The sequence below is a fragment of the Haliotis cracherodii genome, unplaced genomic scaffold, assembly GCF_022045235.1.
Source record: "Haliotis cracherodii isolate W230 unplaced genomic scaffold, xgHalCrac1.p SCAF_12, whole genome shotgun sequence".
Taxonomy (NCBI): domain Eukaryota; kingdom Metazoa; phylum Mollusca; class Gastropoda; order Lepetellida; family Haliotidae; genus Haliotis; species Haliotis cracherodii.
Window position 1 is genome coordinate 37,819,063 of NW_027266267.1, and position 15,466 is coordinate 37,834,528.

The 15,466-nt window shown below is 40.0% G+C and overlaps 1 protein-coding gene across 1 annotated transcript; it reads right to left on the bottom strand.

Annotated features, from left to right (window-relative positions):
* Positions 1 to 324: 324 nt before the first annotated feature.
* On the bottom strand, positions 325 to 6,137 carry LOC139457865 (uncharacterized). The gene is made up of 5 exons (XM_071239213.1): positions 6,131 to 6,137; positions 4,135 to 4,206; positions 3,283 to 3,576; positions 2,201 to 2,458; positions 325 to 660 (listed from the first exon to the last, which is right to left on the bottom strand). Exons 2-5 carry the CDS (start codon positions 4,187 to 4,189, stop codon positions 407 to 409), a joined length of 861 nt encoding a protein of 286 aa, XP_071095314.1. The 5' UTR covers positions 4,190 to 4,206; positions 6,131 to 6,137; the 3' UTR covers positions 325 to 406.
* Positions 6,138 to 15,466: the final 9,329 nt, after the last annotated feature.

Consider the following 15,466-nt stretch of genomic DNA (forward strand, 5'->3'; position numbering starts at 1 on the left):
ATGTTATAATACAATTGCTATTTACAAGCCATTTCTTTTTTGTTTACTGGTTTCACATTGGATTTTGTTTCTGGGTTAACATATTGTTTCAATATGGAAGAGGACACGTAAAAGTTATGGCTGAATGATGTGTTCAAATAATGATATCATTTCCACAAATTAAATCCTTTCTCTTTCCTGACCCCTATTCCAGGGTGTTCAAAGTTCAAAGTTGTCTCTGCTATCGTGACTAGTCTAGCTGTTCCAGAAGACTCGTTAAACTTTACTCCAAAATGCATCTAAATATAGAAACGTCCACACTACTGCTTACATTAGATGCCTACATTCCTGACTATATCATCCTTGTCAAAACACGATGCTACAAAATAACTTGATAAATATTCCAGGGTGTTCAAAGTTGTCTTGGCTATAGTGAAATAGGCTTGCTCTTATCGACAACCTTATAGGAGGAGTCAGTAGAACTCCGCGTTGGACGGTTCTCTATACAATGTAAAGCGTGTCTATTTCTATACAACATCACAATCGTGGTTACTATGACTATTAATATGACGATGAAAATGATTACAGGAATTGCAATGCCAGTTGAAGTATGACGTTCCCTTTTGCCAGGAGAGGTTGTGGTAGTAGTGTCTTTACTTGGAAGAATGTCAGTCAAAGTGTCTGAAACATATGGTGTCAATGATTTTTATAAGATATATAAGATCGACACATTTGACATTGCCCAATACAAACAGCAAAAGGTATATCCATTATGAGGACGATGCACGCCCGTAGGATCGAATCTGATCTTATTAACCTTTTTCAACTGCTCGGTTATTCCATGATCAGTCAAAAACATTGGTCAGTAATATGAGAAATGGTGCAACCATTCTTCTTTCATGTTTGTATTTGATAAAGTGATTGTACCAGATGAAGAATATGATTCTCCAACTCCTCCGACAAAGGTTGACATACAATGAGTAATGTTAATTATTTGTGTATCTTTTGTTTCTTCGGTGTGGTGAGTGGAAGGTTATAACACATGCATATCAAACAGTTTCATGAATTCTGCATTGACGAGAAAAAGTTGTTAGTGTGTCAGAAAACAACATGCATGGACAACATAGTGGTTCTAAAATGGTCCTGAAGTAGACGTAACTGTAATCATGAAAAGCTTTAAAACTTCTGCAATTAATTTAAAAAATTTGAATATCGTCTAGATATTGAAACTAATTGAATGAAAGGACACCCAAAGAGATACCACATTTACATACCCACTTGGTACAGCTGGAACCGGGTTTAGAAAAAAATGACAACACGGTTTTTGAAAGGTTTTTGAAATGCACTTTCCGCTATTGCGTTGGAAGTTAAAACAAACCTGCTTTACTGCTTGCATCTCACAGGCCATAAACCTATGAAGGTGTAGACCGACACCGTGATATAGTGGATAGAGCTTATGTCCGGATAACAGAGGGTCGTTTGTTCGATTCCCGGCTGCGTCATTCCAAAATATGTTAGTAGATTGTACTTGTTCTTTCCCGACTATGTGCTTGGCACTAATGCCGTTAAACAAGAACTAGTCGGTTCGGAGTCAGTATAATGTGTCTCAGGGGTCTTTCATGTTAAAGTGCATCAGTGATCCAGTGAGCTAGCAACAAGCAAATGTCTGGACTGGTACAAGCAGTACAACACTAACGTACATGCACCTGGCTATATGAGTGATATAATCTTGTGTGATGTCATCTGACCTCATCTGTAACAGGACCGCCTCCGTGGCCTAGTGGTAGAGCGTCCGCCCGGAGAGCGGAAGGTCCGGGGTTCCATCCCTGGCCGGGTCATACCAAAAGACGTTAAAATATGGTAATTGCTGTCACCGAGACTGGCGCTCGGCATTAAAGGGCTAAAACAAGGGCTGGCCGCCTCGGAGTCAGTATACTGTGTCTGAGTAGGGTTTTCATGTTAAACTGCGACATGGTATCTCATAGGTTAGCACTATAAAATGGGACTAGTACAAGCAGCCAGACACACACATGCATGGACCTCACTATAGAAGTGCAACAATCTTGAACGCTACGTTAATCCCCATTTCACCACACCTCATCTGTAACGACGGAGTAATATCAAATTGCGAAAAGAGAAAGAATTCTGAAGCGAAACGAAAAAGAGTATGTCTGTGCCTACAGAGGCCCTGTTCAATTCCAACACTAAACTATCAACTCACATTTGACTTCACACTTTACACTTCTAAGGACGGTGCCAAACCTGAATGTCACATTTGTCTCATCAGCCGAGGCACACTGTGTATTAACACAGATAAAGCTTCCATCTGTAATTTCTTTGACAGGCCCAGCAACACCTTCACATACAGAACTCTCCATCACCACCTGGATTTGTACTCTTTCAGGGAATAAGAAGCCTGTCAAGTTCACCCTTGTTGACTGATGATCTTCATCACTGATAACAAGGCATGAGGGGAGTTCTGTAAACAAAGAATGGACAGGAATGATTGAAACATATGCTAGGAGTTTGTCTCGAGATTTCATATATTTTAGTTACAGCTACAAAACCAGATCTATATATTTTTTTATTTAAAACAGTAAACGCCATAAAACAGTTGAATTAATTTAAAACAAGTTAAATTATATGTCGTGAAACTTGTAAGAACACCTTTATGTATTAGCGACACTAAAACACGAGTTTTGAGCAAAGGAAATTATTCTCGCCCATGGGCCAAACCTTTTCTCGCCCATGGGCGAAATATTTCAATATCGCAATGAAATCGTTGAATTAAGTTAAAATGAGTTAAATCTTGTGTCATGATGCTTGAAAGAAATATATTTATGTATTTGCTAAACAAAAAAATGAGTTTTGAGTAAAGGAAAATATTCTCGCCCATGGGCCTGCCCATTGGCCACTCTTCGCCCGTTGGCCTGCCCATTTGTCACACTTCGCCCATGGGCCTGCCCATGGGCGACATAGTGTAAATATTGAGTTTTTGAAAAAAAAATCATTGTTCCTTCCTTAGCATGTTCCCATGAAAACAGCATGTTTAATTTTGTAAATACCTTGAACCGAGACTGGGCAAAGGCCGTAGAGTATCAGGACTATTGGGTTTCCAGAATAAAAATTGGACGTGTTAACTACTTATTTCTAGAAGAATACCAGTCCCCGGAATATCATGTGTTTATGAATCGCTTCCAATAAGTGATGATACCAGGTGTTCGAGAAAAGGTAAAACAAACGGCAGATTGGATTGTGTATCTTACTTGTATAGCTGGTAGTGCGTTATTTATGAGTACTTACTGTAGACGACCATGTGACAAGTCAACATAGGTGAAGGTGAAACAGTACATCGCCAGTCTCCAGCGTCAGACAGTTTCACACTAGGAATGGTCAGAACGCTGCAGGTGTCATTGATAACAGCCGCTGAGTAGTCGCCGAGGGGTTGACATGATGAGAGGTTTGTTTGGCAGATAGCAGCAACTTCCTTATTTGGTGTAGAGTAGCCATGCTTATCTATAGTGTCAGGTGCAATACACGTGATGTCTGCTGTACAACCCACTTCACTCTGACTAGGGCAGATCAGTTCAGAAGTACCTGTAGAGATTATAACAAGATAACATTATTTGTACAATTTGAATTGACATAAATAAGCAATACAGCTTTGATATGCTGTCATTGCAAATCCCATGATGTTTGTGTGTTTACTGGCTGTTTGACGTCACATTTCAGCTATATGATGAATTTCTGCAAATATTCGAGTCTGGACCAGGCACTTCAGTAATTGACATCATAAGCATGGATCTACATTGATATACGATGGTATCCTTTATCCAAATTAGCGAGCCTGACCGCACGATCTCTGTAGCTGTCATTGGTTGCTGAACACCAATTCTAACACAGGTCTTCACGGGAGTCTCTGGGATTTTCCTTTTTACAGATAACACGACATTAAATAGAAGCTGACAGCCATCAAACCTATTTCTTGTATTTTTATGCACATTTTCATTACACATACTCCCATCATACCATGTCTATTTATCAGAATAGGTATCTACATACTGTTACGTCCAAGTTACAGAACATAACAAGACATTGTAGCAATATTTAGGGTAACGTTTGCAACAATCGCTTTTCCAGAAGAACATTACGTACCAAGTTCTGAGTTTGCCCACAGATATAGGACGAGGATAATCACCTTCAGATGCATGGTCGGGGCATTTAATACTGGAAAACAAACAAAACTAAGTTTCATTATACATCGCATTTACAGAACAAAGAGGTAAATTGAAAACGACTACGGCAGAGAATAATGAGTCTTGATTTTCCACCAAATCAGATTCGTAGAGAATAAAAGGCGATAGTAATGATTTGGTTGGTGGGTATGTTGTTTGACTCCCAACTCGGCAATATTCCAGCTATATGACGGCGGTCTGTAAATAATCGAGCCTGGACCAGACACTACAGGGATTAATATCATGAGCATCGATCCACGCAATTGGAACCGATGACATGCATCAACCAAGTCAGCGAGCCTGACCACCCGATCCCGTTAGTCGCCTTTTACGACAAGCATGGTTGCTGAAGACTTATTCTACGACGGTATCTTCACTGCTCCAGTAGTAATGAAGAAATATATGAACAGCAACAGGTGTTCTCAAAAAGGGTGAACATGTCCTGCTCTACTGTTTGCACCCATACATTTGGTTTTATTGCTTTATTCGGACTAATGCAGGTGTTATGGTGCAAGCCCACTGAAATACCTTGTCACAGTTTTAATGTGAATACCACACTAAGACACTGGACCAATGAGACGGTCTCACTTACTGTTTAATGCCTCTTTAAACAGTATATATATCATCACACTTTGAAAACAAATATTTGAAAGTTTGTAACATTTGTCAAATTGACAACTCAAATCAACGTTGTTCTGGGCGTCTAAGCATGGAATAACCAAACACAGACATACTGCTGTCCAGGGTCGAATCTCATTCGTTGTGTGTAGAGATGGACATAAGCCCAACAACATGATGCACGAAAACAGAGTGGTATTTCCCGAGTCTATTTGTTCGTGCATTCTTCAATGTGGACGCAATTTGAGAAGATCACACCAATCAACATGACGTCAGAGGAAAGGGCCAAGCTACTCGAAAAATACTGACTGGATCTCCACAAACAGCCATTGCACTAAAAGACCATTGGTCCACCCCAGAATAGGTCTTCAGCAACCCATGCTTGCAGTAAAAGGCGACTATGCTTGTCGTAAAAAGCGACTAACGGGATCGGGTGGTCAGGCTTGCTGACTTGGTTGATACATGTCCCAATCCCAATGTATTTATTTTCCCTGGTCCCTGTTAGGCCAGGGAGAGTGTTGAACAATTCACCTCACACTTTTACACTTAAGCGTGATGAGAGGAATACTCATGGATCAAGCTTTTACTAACGTAAGTAAGACAAACGTAAGTTAAACACATCTATGTTTCACTGTGTATATTGGCTCCTGGGTGTTCTTCGGGAATCCACTGGTGGATCACAGCATTGTTTATGTGATCACGCTCCCAGGACCCGTGAAGAGTCCGGCGTAGAATAGGTCTTCAGCAACCCATACTTGCAGTAAAAGGCGACTATGCTTGTCGTAAAAGGCGACTAACGGGATCGGGTGGTCAGGCTTGCTGACTTGGTTGATACATGTCATCGATCCCAATTGCTTGAATCGATGCTCATGATGTCAATCACTGGATTGTCGGGTCCAGACTCGATTATTTGACAGACCGCCGTCATAAAGCTGGAATATTGCTGAGTGCGGCGTTAAACAACAAACAAACGAACAAAAATAAACACTGTCATTAACGTTAACTTGACCGCTGGACGTTATATGGACACTGTTGTGCGATCAGTGCTGCACAATCGCCTACAGTTATTTTACTAGGTGGATAACATCCGCCCGCTCCTTCAACGTGTTAGCAGTCAGTTGTCCCTCAACTGAACCGGATAGAGCACATGTGGAATGGGCTAGAACGACGATTTGTACAGCTATCTATTAGCATAGAATATACATTCATTCATTCAATATTTATATAATTAATGCATCCAATAATGCGTCATTTTGTCTCAACGTAAGGGGAAACCCAAACCCAGACTAATCACTCACCTGCAAGATGGCGTGACACGTCACACATGTCACAGTGCGTGTGATCAATACACAACATATAATATACAACAAGGCACTCGTGAAGAGCAACCTCCTCGTGGTGAGTGCTGGGTAGCGCTAATAGCTCTTCCCCCGTGTGGAACCGGGGCAGAATATTTCCACAGCACCCCATTGCTGGTCGTAAGAGGCGACCAAAGTGGGCAGCCCGTTTGCCGTGGGTTGCGTCCCTGTGTCGGCGGAGGACGGGAGTCTGGTAGTTGAGGGCACTGGTTCCTGGAACTGTGTTCCTTTGCCCAACACACTACTTCGACCCTTACTTCGCCTAGACGGGTGGTAAGATGGGCCCGGTCTTATCAATCGGCTGGTCATGCCAGGCCCTGTGCGCAATATTGTATATACACACATGTGTTGTATTTTGATGTATATTTTGGCCTTGGCCATGCATAATTTGTGTGAATTAACTATTTTGGATTATATAAATTGCCTAGAGTCTTACGCCAGAAGGCGGTGGCTCATGGGCCAATCTGGTGATGTTGACCTCCGAATAATATATGTCTCCAACTTCTGTCATTGGCGGAACCAGTCTGGCATTGAGTTGGTAGATAAATGTAGCTATTCGCGTCATATTTGCTGGAGTATAGAACCCCTGTATCCCTGGTGTTTGCATCTTGGATATCCGTTGCAATGTGACACCGTCCTTGTTGACGCTCCATGGCGGGTGGGGAGCGGGAGTTCTGAACTACTTTCTGTCATCATGTCTCTCCCACAACTTGGTTCCAATAGAAATGAAAAAAAGAGAAGACTAGAAATTGACAATTCAACGGACAGTGTGTCTCAAAACATAGATTCGTGGTCTAGATTTCTGGTTATTGAGGCCCAGGATCAACTGCCCCTTAAACTCAACCCTTTTGCGATTTCAAAAGCCGTTTCTGGGATTTGTGGCGAGGTTAAGAATGTCACGCGTCTCCGTGGTGGTTCCCTCTTGGTGGAATGTTTGCGGAGGCAGCAATCTCTTAATCTTTTGTCCATTCATGTATTTGCAAATGTTGAGGTTGTTGTGTCCGCACACAGGACATTGAACTCTTGCAGAGGTATAGTTCGCGATAGAGCTCGTTGCCTGGCGGATATGTCAGAAGATGAAATCACTGCAGAGTTGGAGGATCAGGCTGTCACGGCTGTTAAACGCTTTACCGTGAGGAAAGAGAGTGGCATTCAAAATACAAATACATATATGCTGACTTTTGCACGCTCATCTATTCCCCAATCTATTAAAGCAGGTTATAACAACATCGGAGTGGAGGTGTATGTCCCCAATCCACTCCGATGTTTCACTTGTCAACACTTTGGACATGGTTCAAAATCATGTCGTAACTCAGTGGTTTGTTCTCGCTGTGGTGGCGATCATGATGGAACCAGTTGTACAAATGCCGCCAAATGTGCTAACTGTGGCAATGACCATGTCGCCTCATCCAAGTCCTGTCCTGTGTGGCAGACAGAATCTAAAATAATCAAAATTAAATGTGAACAAAACATTTCCTACAATGATGCAAAACAACTTGTAAAAAAACAGTCAACATCTCCCTCAACTTTGCATTATTCTGCAGCTGTTTCCCGTACTGTCGCTACTTCCTCTATTCATTGTCAGACTGATTTGTCTTGGATTATATCTGATCATCCAGTTCCAACCAAATCAGTTACTCCTCCAAAGTCAGTTGAACATCTGCCTAGTTACTCAATCACTTACTCTACAGCAGAAACTCAGACCAGTAATCAGAATGTGGGTCAATCTGACCCAGCTGTTCCAGCACCAGCCGTTGACATTGTACACTCTTCAAAAAAAGGAAAGAAAAAACTGAACAGAAAAGCTGCCAGGGTACCCTCTCCACCAGAGGTACCAGTTCACAACTCCTTTGAACTTCTGGACATGGAGGTAACTCCGTCTTTGGAGACCAGAAGGAGTTCCTCTCCCTCACGTTCACGTGGGAGATCACCAATTGAGCCACCATGACTCAATCATCATATTTAATTCAATGGAACTGTAGAGGACTTAGGAATAATTATAATGATTTACAACTCTTAATCCAGGATTTTAAACCATCTGCATTATGTTTACAAGAAACATATTATAAAGACACTGACAAATTTGATATTAGAGGTTATACCTCATACAATTTCTTTTCACCTCCAGGTGCTAAAGCCACTGGAGGTTCTTCAATTTTAATGAAAAACGACGTCATTCATAGCCCCGTTCAACTTACTACTCCGCTTCAAGCTGTTGCAGTCCGTGTAACTTTGCACATAGTTTTTACTTTGTGCTCGTTATATATTCCACCATCTACTTCTCTCCGACAGTCTGAACTTCAAGCTCTCTATGATCAACTCCCCAAGCCCTGTGTTATAATGGGTGATCTCAATGGACACAATCCACTTTGGGGTAGTGTTCAGACAAATAATAAGGGGAAGCTTTTGGAAGACTTCATTTCAAACAATGACTTATGTATTTTTAATGATGGTTCAAACACATATCTCCATCCCGGTACAGGTACTTACTCTGCACTGGATTTATCAGTTACAGGTTCTGCTTTATTAAACGAATTTGAATGGTCTGTCCATGAAGACCTATGTGGCAGTGATCATTTCCCTACCATTTTAAAACCTGTCTTACCTTCAGATGTTCCACCTTCAACAAGATGGAACTTCACTAAGGCCAACTGGCCTTTATTTGAAATGCTTGCATCCAAAAAATTGAAGCCTGACCTATTTATTGACGTGACTGATCCTGTGCAATTATTTTCTGATGAATTAAACAAAATCGCTGATGAATGTATTCCTAAGTCCTCTACAAATCCACACATCCGTAAACCATGGTTCAACAATGACTGCAAACAAGCTAGGAAGGCACGGAAAAAGGCTGAACACTATTTCCGTCGTCATCCAATGGTTCATAATTTGAATAAATATAAAATCTTAAATGCTAAAGCCAGGCGTACGTTTAAACAAAATAAACGGCAATCTTGGCAACATTATGTTTCCAAAATAAACTCACGAACGCCCATGTCCAAGGTATGGAACATGATACAGAAAATTAAAGGTAAGGGTTCTAAAAGTAGTATCCACCATCTTAAGTCTGGGGATGACCTTATAACAAATAAATCGGATATTGCAAATAAACTCGGTGAAACGTTAGCGAAACATTCTTCTTCCTCAAATTATGTCCCTCAATTCCAAAAATTTCAAAAACAGCAGGAAAAGAAAACTATAAATTTTAAATCCGATAATGGGGAAGACTATAATGAAATATTTTCGATCCATGAACTTCATACTGCTCTTGGACAAGCTCATGATACTGCTACAGGAGCTGATAATGTACACTACCAACTCCTGAAGCACTTGCCAGAATCGTGTTTAGAAACCCTTTTGTTGATTTTTGATGATATATGGACAACAGGTCAGTTTCCTTCTTCCTGGCGTGATGCCATAGTTATACCCATACCGAAACCTGGAAGGGATCACAGTGATCCCTCAAATTATAGACCCATTTCATTGACCAGTTGCGTTTGCAAAACCATGGAACGCATGGTCAACAATAGATTAACATGGTACTTGGAATCAAATAATTTAATTACAAATATTCAGTGTGGCTTTCGAAAGAATCGAAGTACCGTTGACCATTTAGTACGGTTAGAATCATTTGTGAAAAATGCAATCATTAATAACCAGCATGCAGTGTCTATCTTTTTCGATCTAGAAAAAGCGTATGACACAACGTGGAAACACGGGATTTTAAAGGATTTACATGATTTTGGATTGAGAGGCCGTTTGCCTGAATTTATATCCAAGTTTTTAACTGGCAGACAATTTCAGATCCGCGTGGGCTCTACCCTGTCTGATCATTATCATCAGGATCAGGGTGTCCCACAAGGCAGTATTTTGTCTGTTACTTTATTTAGTATAAAAATAAATAGTCTTTCAAAGGTTTTAAGTGATTCAGTAGATGGATAACTTTTCGTGGATGATTTCAATGTTTCTTGTCGAGGAAAAAATATGCATACAATAGAGAGGCAGTTACAAATCTGTCTCAATAAAATTCATAAATGGTCCCTCGAAAACGGGTTTAAATTTTCGAAATCAAAAACTAATTGTATACATTTCTGCAGAAAATATAAGCCGCATAAGGACCCTGACCTACATTTAGATGGTACCCCTATCAAAATTGTTAAAGAGGCCAAGTTCTTGGGCCTCATTTTTGATAGTCATTTAACTTTCCTTCCGCATATTAATTACCTTAAAGCTAAATGCCTGAAGGCACTCGATTTGTTGAAAGTAGTTTCTCATTCTAAGTGGGGAGGGGATCAAACAACTCTCTTACACTTGTACAGGTCATTGATCCGTTCCAAACTCGATTATGGCTCCATCGTCTACGGTGGAGCCTGCAAAAGTAACTTAAAAAAACTGGATACTGTCCATCATCAGGGCCTGAGGCTTTGCCTTGGAGCCTTTAGGACGTCTCCAATTCACAGTCTGTATGTAGAGGCAGATGAACCTTCTCTTAAACATCGCCGTCTGAAATTATCGTTACAATATGTTACTAAATTATATTCCAATCAGTCAAATCCAGCTTTTAATTGCGTCTTTAATCCTCTTTACCAAGATATTTATAATAAAAAATCGTCTGTTGTTCCACCACTTGGAATCAGAATCCAGTCTGACATGTCTGCCGCAAATATTAAGCTGCAAGATATAGCTCCCTTTCAACTGTTTACATCACCTCCTTGGCAAATGGTAAGGCCAGAGGTAGATCTGTCCTTAACAAAATTAAAGAAATCAGATACTAACCAATTAATTTATCAACAAGAATACAATCAATTAAGAACCACTTATGACACTTATAAATCTATATTTACAGATGGATCCAAGGATGGTGGCACAGTTGCTAGTGCCACCGTCATTGGATCCAGAACATTATCTTCACGATTACCTGATTGCAGTTCCATATTCACAGCAGAGGCAAACGCCATTTTTACAGCACTAAAATATATCAGTAATCAATCTAAACATACACAATTCATTATTTTCTCTGATTCACTTTCATGCCTTCAGGCAATTAAAAATATGTCATCCAAACATCCACTTTTAATCCAAATTCTCGAATTATTTAATGATCTTGCTACTGGCCAATATGACATCGTCTTTTGTTGGTTACCAAGCCATGTTGGCATCACTGGTAACACAATGGCCGATGCTGCTGCTAAAGCAGCACTCACCAAATCTGTGACACCACTTCTCATACCCTACACTGATTATAAACATGCAATTAGATCTTACATTCGTGATCTGATGCAAAAGAAGTGGGACACCCAAGTAGGTATCAATAAATTACATGAAATTAAACCAACTATTGGTTACACCTACTTGGGCTGTCAGTCCAGATTTGAGGAGGTCATTATGCGACGATGTCGTATTGGCCATAGCAGATATACAAATGAGTATATATTAAAAGGTGAGGATCCTCCGTTTTGTGTCCCTTGTGATGAGAGAATCACGGTCAAGCATGTCCTGCTTGACTGTATTGATTTTTCCATCACAAGGGATAAATATTTCCATGTCAAAACTATAAAGGATCTTTTTAATACTATAAGTCCTCATTTAGTTATTGTTTTTTTAAAAGAAATTGAACTGTATCATAAATTCTGTTAATCTGTTTTGTGTATAATAACTTTTTAAAAATTAGTAGAATGAATTTATATCTGAGATTGTTAGTGGCAGTATCCTTGAAGGGGGTTAAAGTACTGTAACATTATTGTCCCCCTGAGAGGATATCGTAAGTCCCTGTCATTCACAGAATATTTCCATTTACTACACTTTTAAACGTAGAATTTCTGTCATTTTAATTGTGGCTAAAATTATGTACAATCGCCAACGACTGAAGGGATGATGTAAATCCTGCTAGGGTCCATGCAGGTAGCAAAGGTACTGTAAGTCCCCATGGTCCCTAGTATGGTGATCTACCTTCAGTTGCTGGAGATCTATAGCCTGTTTTTAAAATGTAATGTATATGTATAGTGCTATTGATTTTATTATTACATACTAGTTTTAAATTTAATTGCTGTGATACGTCTAGTTGTTTTACTGTCCCTCGTTGGCAGGTTTTTACATACGTTTCATTATATGTATTATATTTAACTTTTGATAGTCACGATATGGCTGAAATATTGCCGATGTGACTTAAAATTTTAACTCACTCACTCACTCACTAATATACAACACAATGCGCGTCTGCACGATATGAATGAAATATTGCCAAAATGACCTTAAATTGATACGTTTCGAAATCACATATCAACAGACTCCACTTAACAGCCGCCTCCAAGATGTTCGATTTGCAAATTCTACTCGTAGTTTTGCAAAGAATGCAACGTTGAGTCGGATAAGTAAATAAAAATCATCCACGATTTATTTATGCCCATGTGTATTGGTGTTCCAAGAATGCGTTCCGGTAATTGGGATGTTAAAATGTGCTTAACACTGACCATGAATAACCAAGTAAGTAAGCGAGGGAGTGAGTTTGATTTCAGATCGCTGTTTTCAATATTCGACCAGCACAACAAATAATGAATTCAGTTGTTTTACCATCAGAGAACACACACTATCCTTATTGTCTCACCTAAGGCGCCGCGTTTCGCTGTGCAGAGAAGCGTCCCTACGAGCCGGACCACCCGATCGCGTTAGTCGCCTTTTACGAAAAGCATAGTCGCCTTTTAGGGCAAGCATGGCTTGCTGAAGACCTATTCTACCCTGGATCTTCACGGGTCACGAACAGGGAGAACTGACAGATAGTTCCACTTAATTGCTTGTACCGATACGTTAAGAGACCAGGTACGTGTTGAACATTATAACACACTTATTTGATAGGCATTACTTAGAAGTTGACGAATGACAAAGTAGAAACATTTTTGTATAAATAACTTCTGTATTTACTGTAAAGGCGATGCGTCGGTATATATACGTATACCGTTGTCAAGCAAGGCTGAATAATGAACATGGAACGTTAACAGAATATATATAGTAGGTGAAGGGATAACAGAAACAACAATTGCATACAAGAAAGAGATTAACACGAGTAGGTTAAGTAATGACAACCGAAGGATAATAACGTAACAACATGATGGACAGGGACCGCATGACGAGGAAGCCAAAAAGACAGGAAACCAATTAAACAGGATTAAGTGTACATAGTTGGGCTGATTACTGCTTAATGAGTTTATAGTCTTGATCTCTGTTGATTGGTGGCTTGTGGCGGCGAATGTGGACTGCTTCTGTTAGTTTTCTTTTACAGTTAATTAATAAATTGTCTCTACTTTGTAATAAAACACGACTAAAACTGATGGCTTAACCAAGTCACATTGTATTATGTGTTCAGTGTGTGATTATCCATGATCTCATGAAGCAATAGGAAGGATTTATATTTACGTTTCCATTTTCAAAACCTTCCACAAGTGAGTGAGTGAGTTTTAACAGTATTACAGTTATATCACGGCGTGTCAGCTTAATGTGGGAGGGAAGCCCGAAGTGATGCAGGTCTCAGACGTTTACCACTTCGGTGTAACCCACGAGCACGGGTATGGTGCTGACAAATTTAGAAACATAATTGGGGCGAGCTCGGATTCGAACCCACAATCATAGGATCTGAAATGTGATATATGACGTGAAAAGTCGGTAATTACTGCCAAGTGGGTATTGATGCAATTCTGTTGTGTTTCCAAATATATGACTGCGATCTGACGATCGAGCGAACGCTTTAACCACTGGACTATCCGACCGCTCCCTTAGATGAAATAATGTTGAAGACCAACCATAATTTGAATATGCTTATATTAACCCTGATATTAAACAAGTGTAATGTTCACCATGCTCAGAAACGTGGTACATTTTCATTACGCCTGTTTCAGGTACTTGAAACATTTATGTCGAGTCAACCCATGACATAATACCATACATGATGTGATTATTTCTCAAGCTATATCATGTAACCTCTCACCGTGCCGAGAAGAATTGTTTTGCCTAGTGTACATTGACCACTGACCTCCAAGTAGCGAAATAAAGTATCATAAAGTAATTTTCTTTGAAATACATACTGTTTCAGTGTTTTGTATCAGGTATTCATTGCTCCGTCACTTGTTACAGTCTGACAGTTATAGTTATATACCTTTACAGGGTCACATCAGTGTCCTGTATGTTAATATAGTGTAGCATCTGTAAAGATGTAAAAAGTGGAAAGAGGCTATACCGGTACTAAACTTCTAGCCTTATCTATTGGTGATGGGGTTTACAGTTTACGTTTGCTTGTGGTTGAAATAATCGTTCTTTATCTGTTCTTTTGTATACTTTGTTACACAGTGGTTTTTTACGTATTGGAGAAAATTTTGGTAGACAGAGCATGCCCTGGGGAGAGGGAAAAACCAAGGGGGCGAAACCCCCGCGGTTTTTCCCGACCCCAGGTCATGCTCTGTCTACCAAACCGAGGGAAAGTGTTTTTCTATACTTATAAACCGAAAAAAGAAACTTAAAACAACATTTATCAACATTGTTATGTTTCGAACATACTTTCCATGAACCTTAGGAAACGCGCGTAAAATATCTGGTGCTGGCGTACGGATCTTGAAAATGACATTCTAAAAACCAGTGAGGCTTATCAACAACTCTGTAGCCTCGTGGTACACTCACTGGGCTACAGATACGAAGGTTGCGAGTTCGATCGTCGGGAATGTAAAAAAAACATTTGTCATTTGATTTTACATTTCATTACATGTTACAATCTGAACGGAAGTTATATTAATTAAATACCCAGGACATTATATAACTCCCAGGGACATTACAACGTCCCTGTTTATGAGATTATCCCGACTGGGAAAGTAAAACCCCACAATAGGTTTTAATGCCTATAGAAAGAAGTCTCTTACTTAATAGCGATCCCAGTGAATAGGTTTATAATTAGTAAAATGATTTCCGTCATCTGTCTTCAAGATAAACTTTCAACAGCACTCTCTGTATAAGGACCTGCAAAGAGCCTGTAAATGGAATGCTATTTTCTGACGTGAAACTCCACAATCTCTGCTCCGATCCAAGCAAATTCTGACCACTGGAGGATATAGTCGATAGTGATTGTAGTTGGTGAGGCGAAAGTGGATTTAATATCACTTTCGGTATTATTGCACTTATATAGTGACGTGCATGCATGTGTGTGTGTGTGTGTGTGTGTGCCTCTGTGTGTGTGTGTGTGCCTCTGCGTGTGTATGTATGTGTGTGTGCACATGCGTATGCCTTTGTTGGTGTACT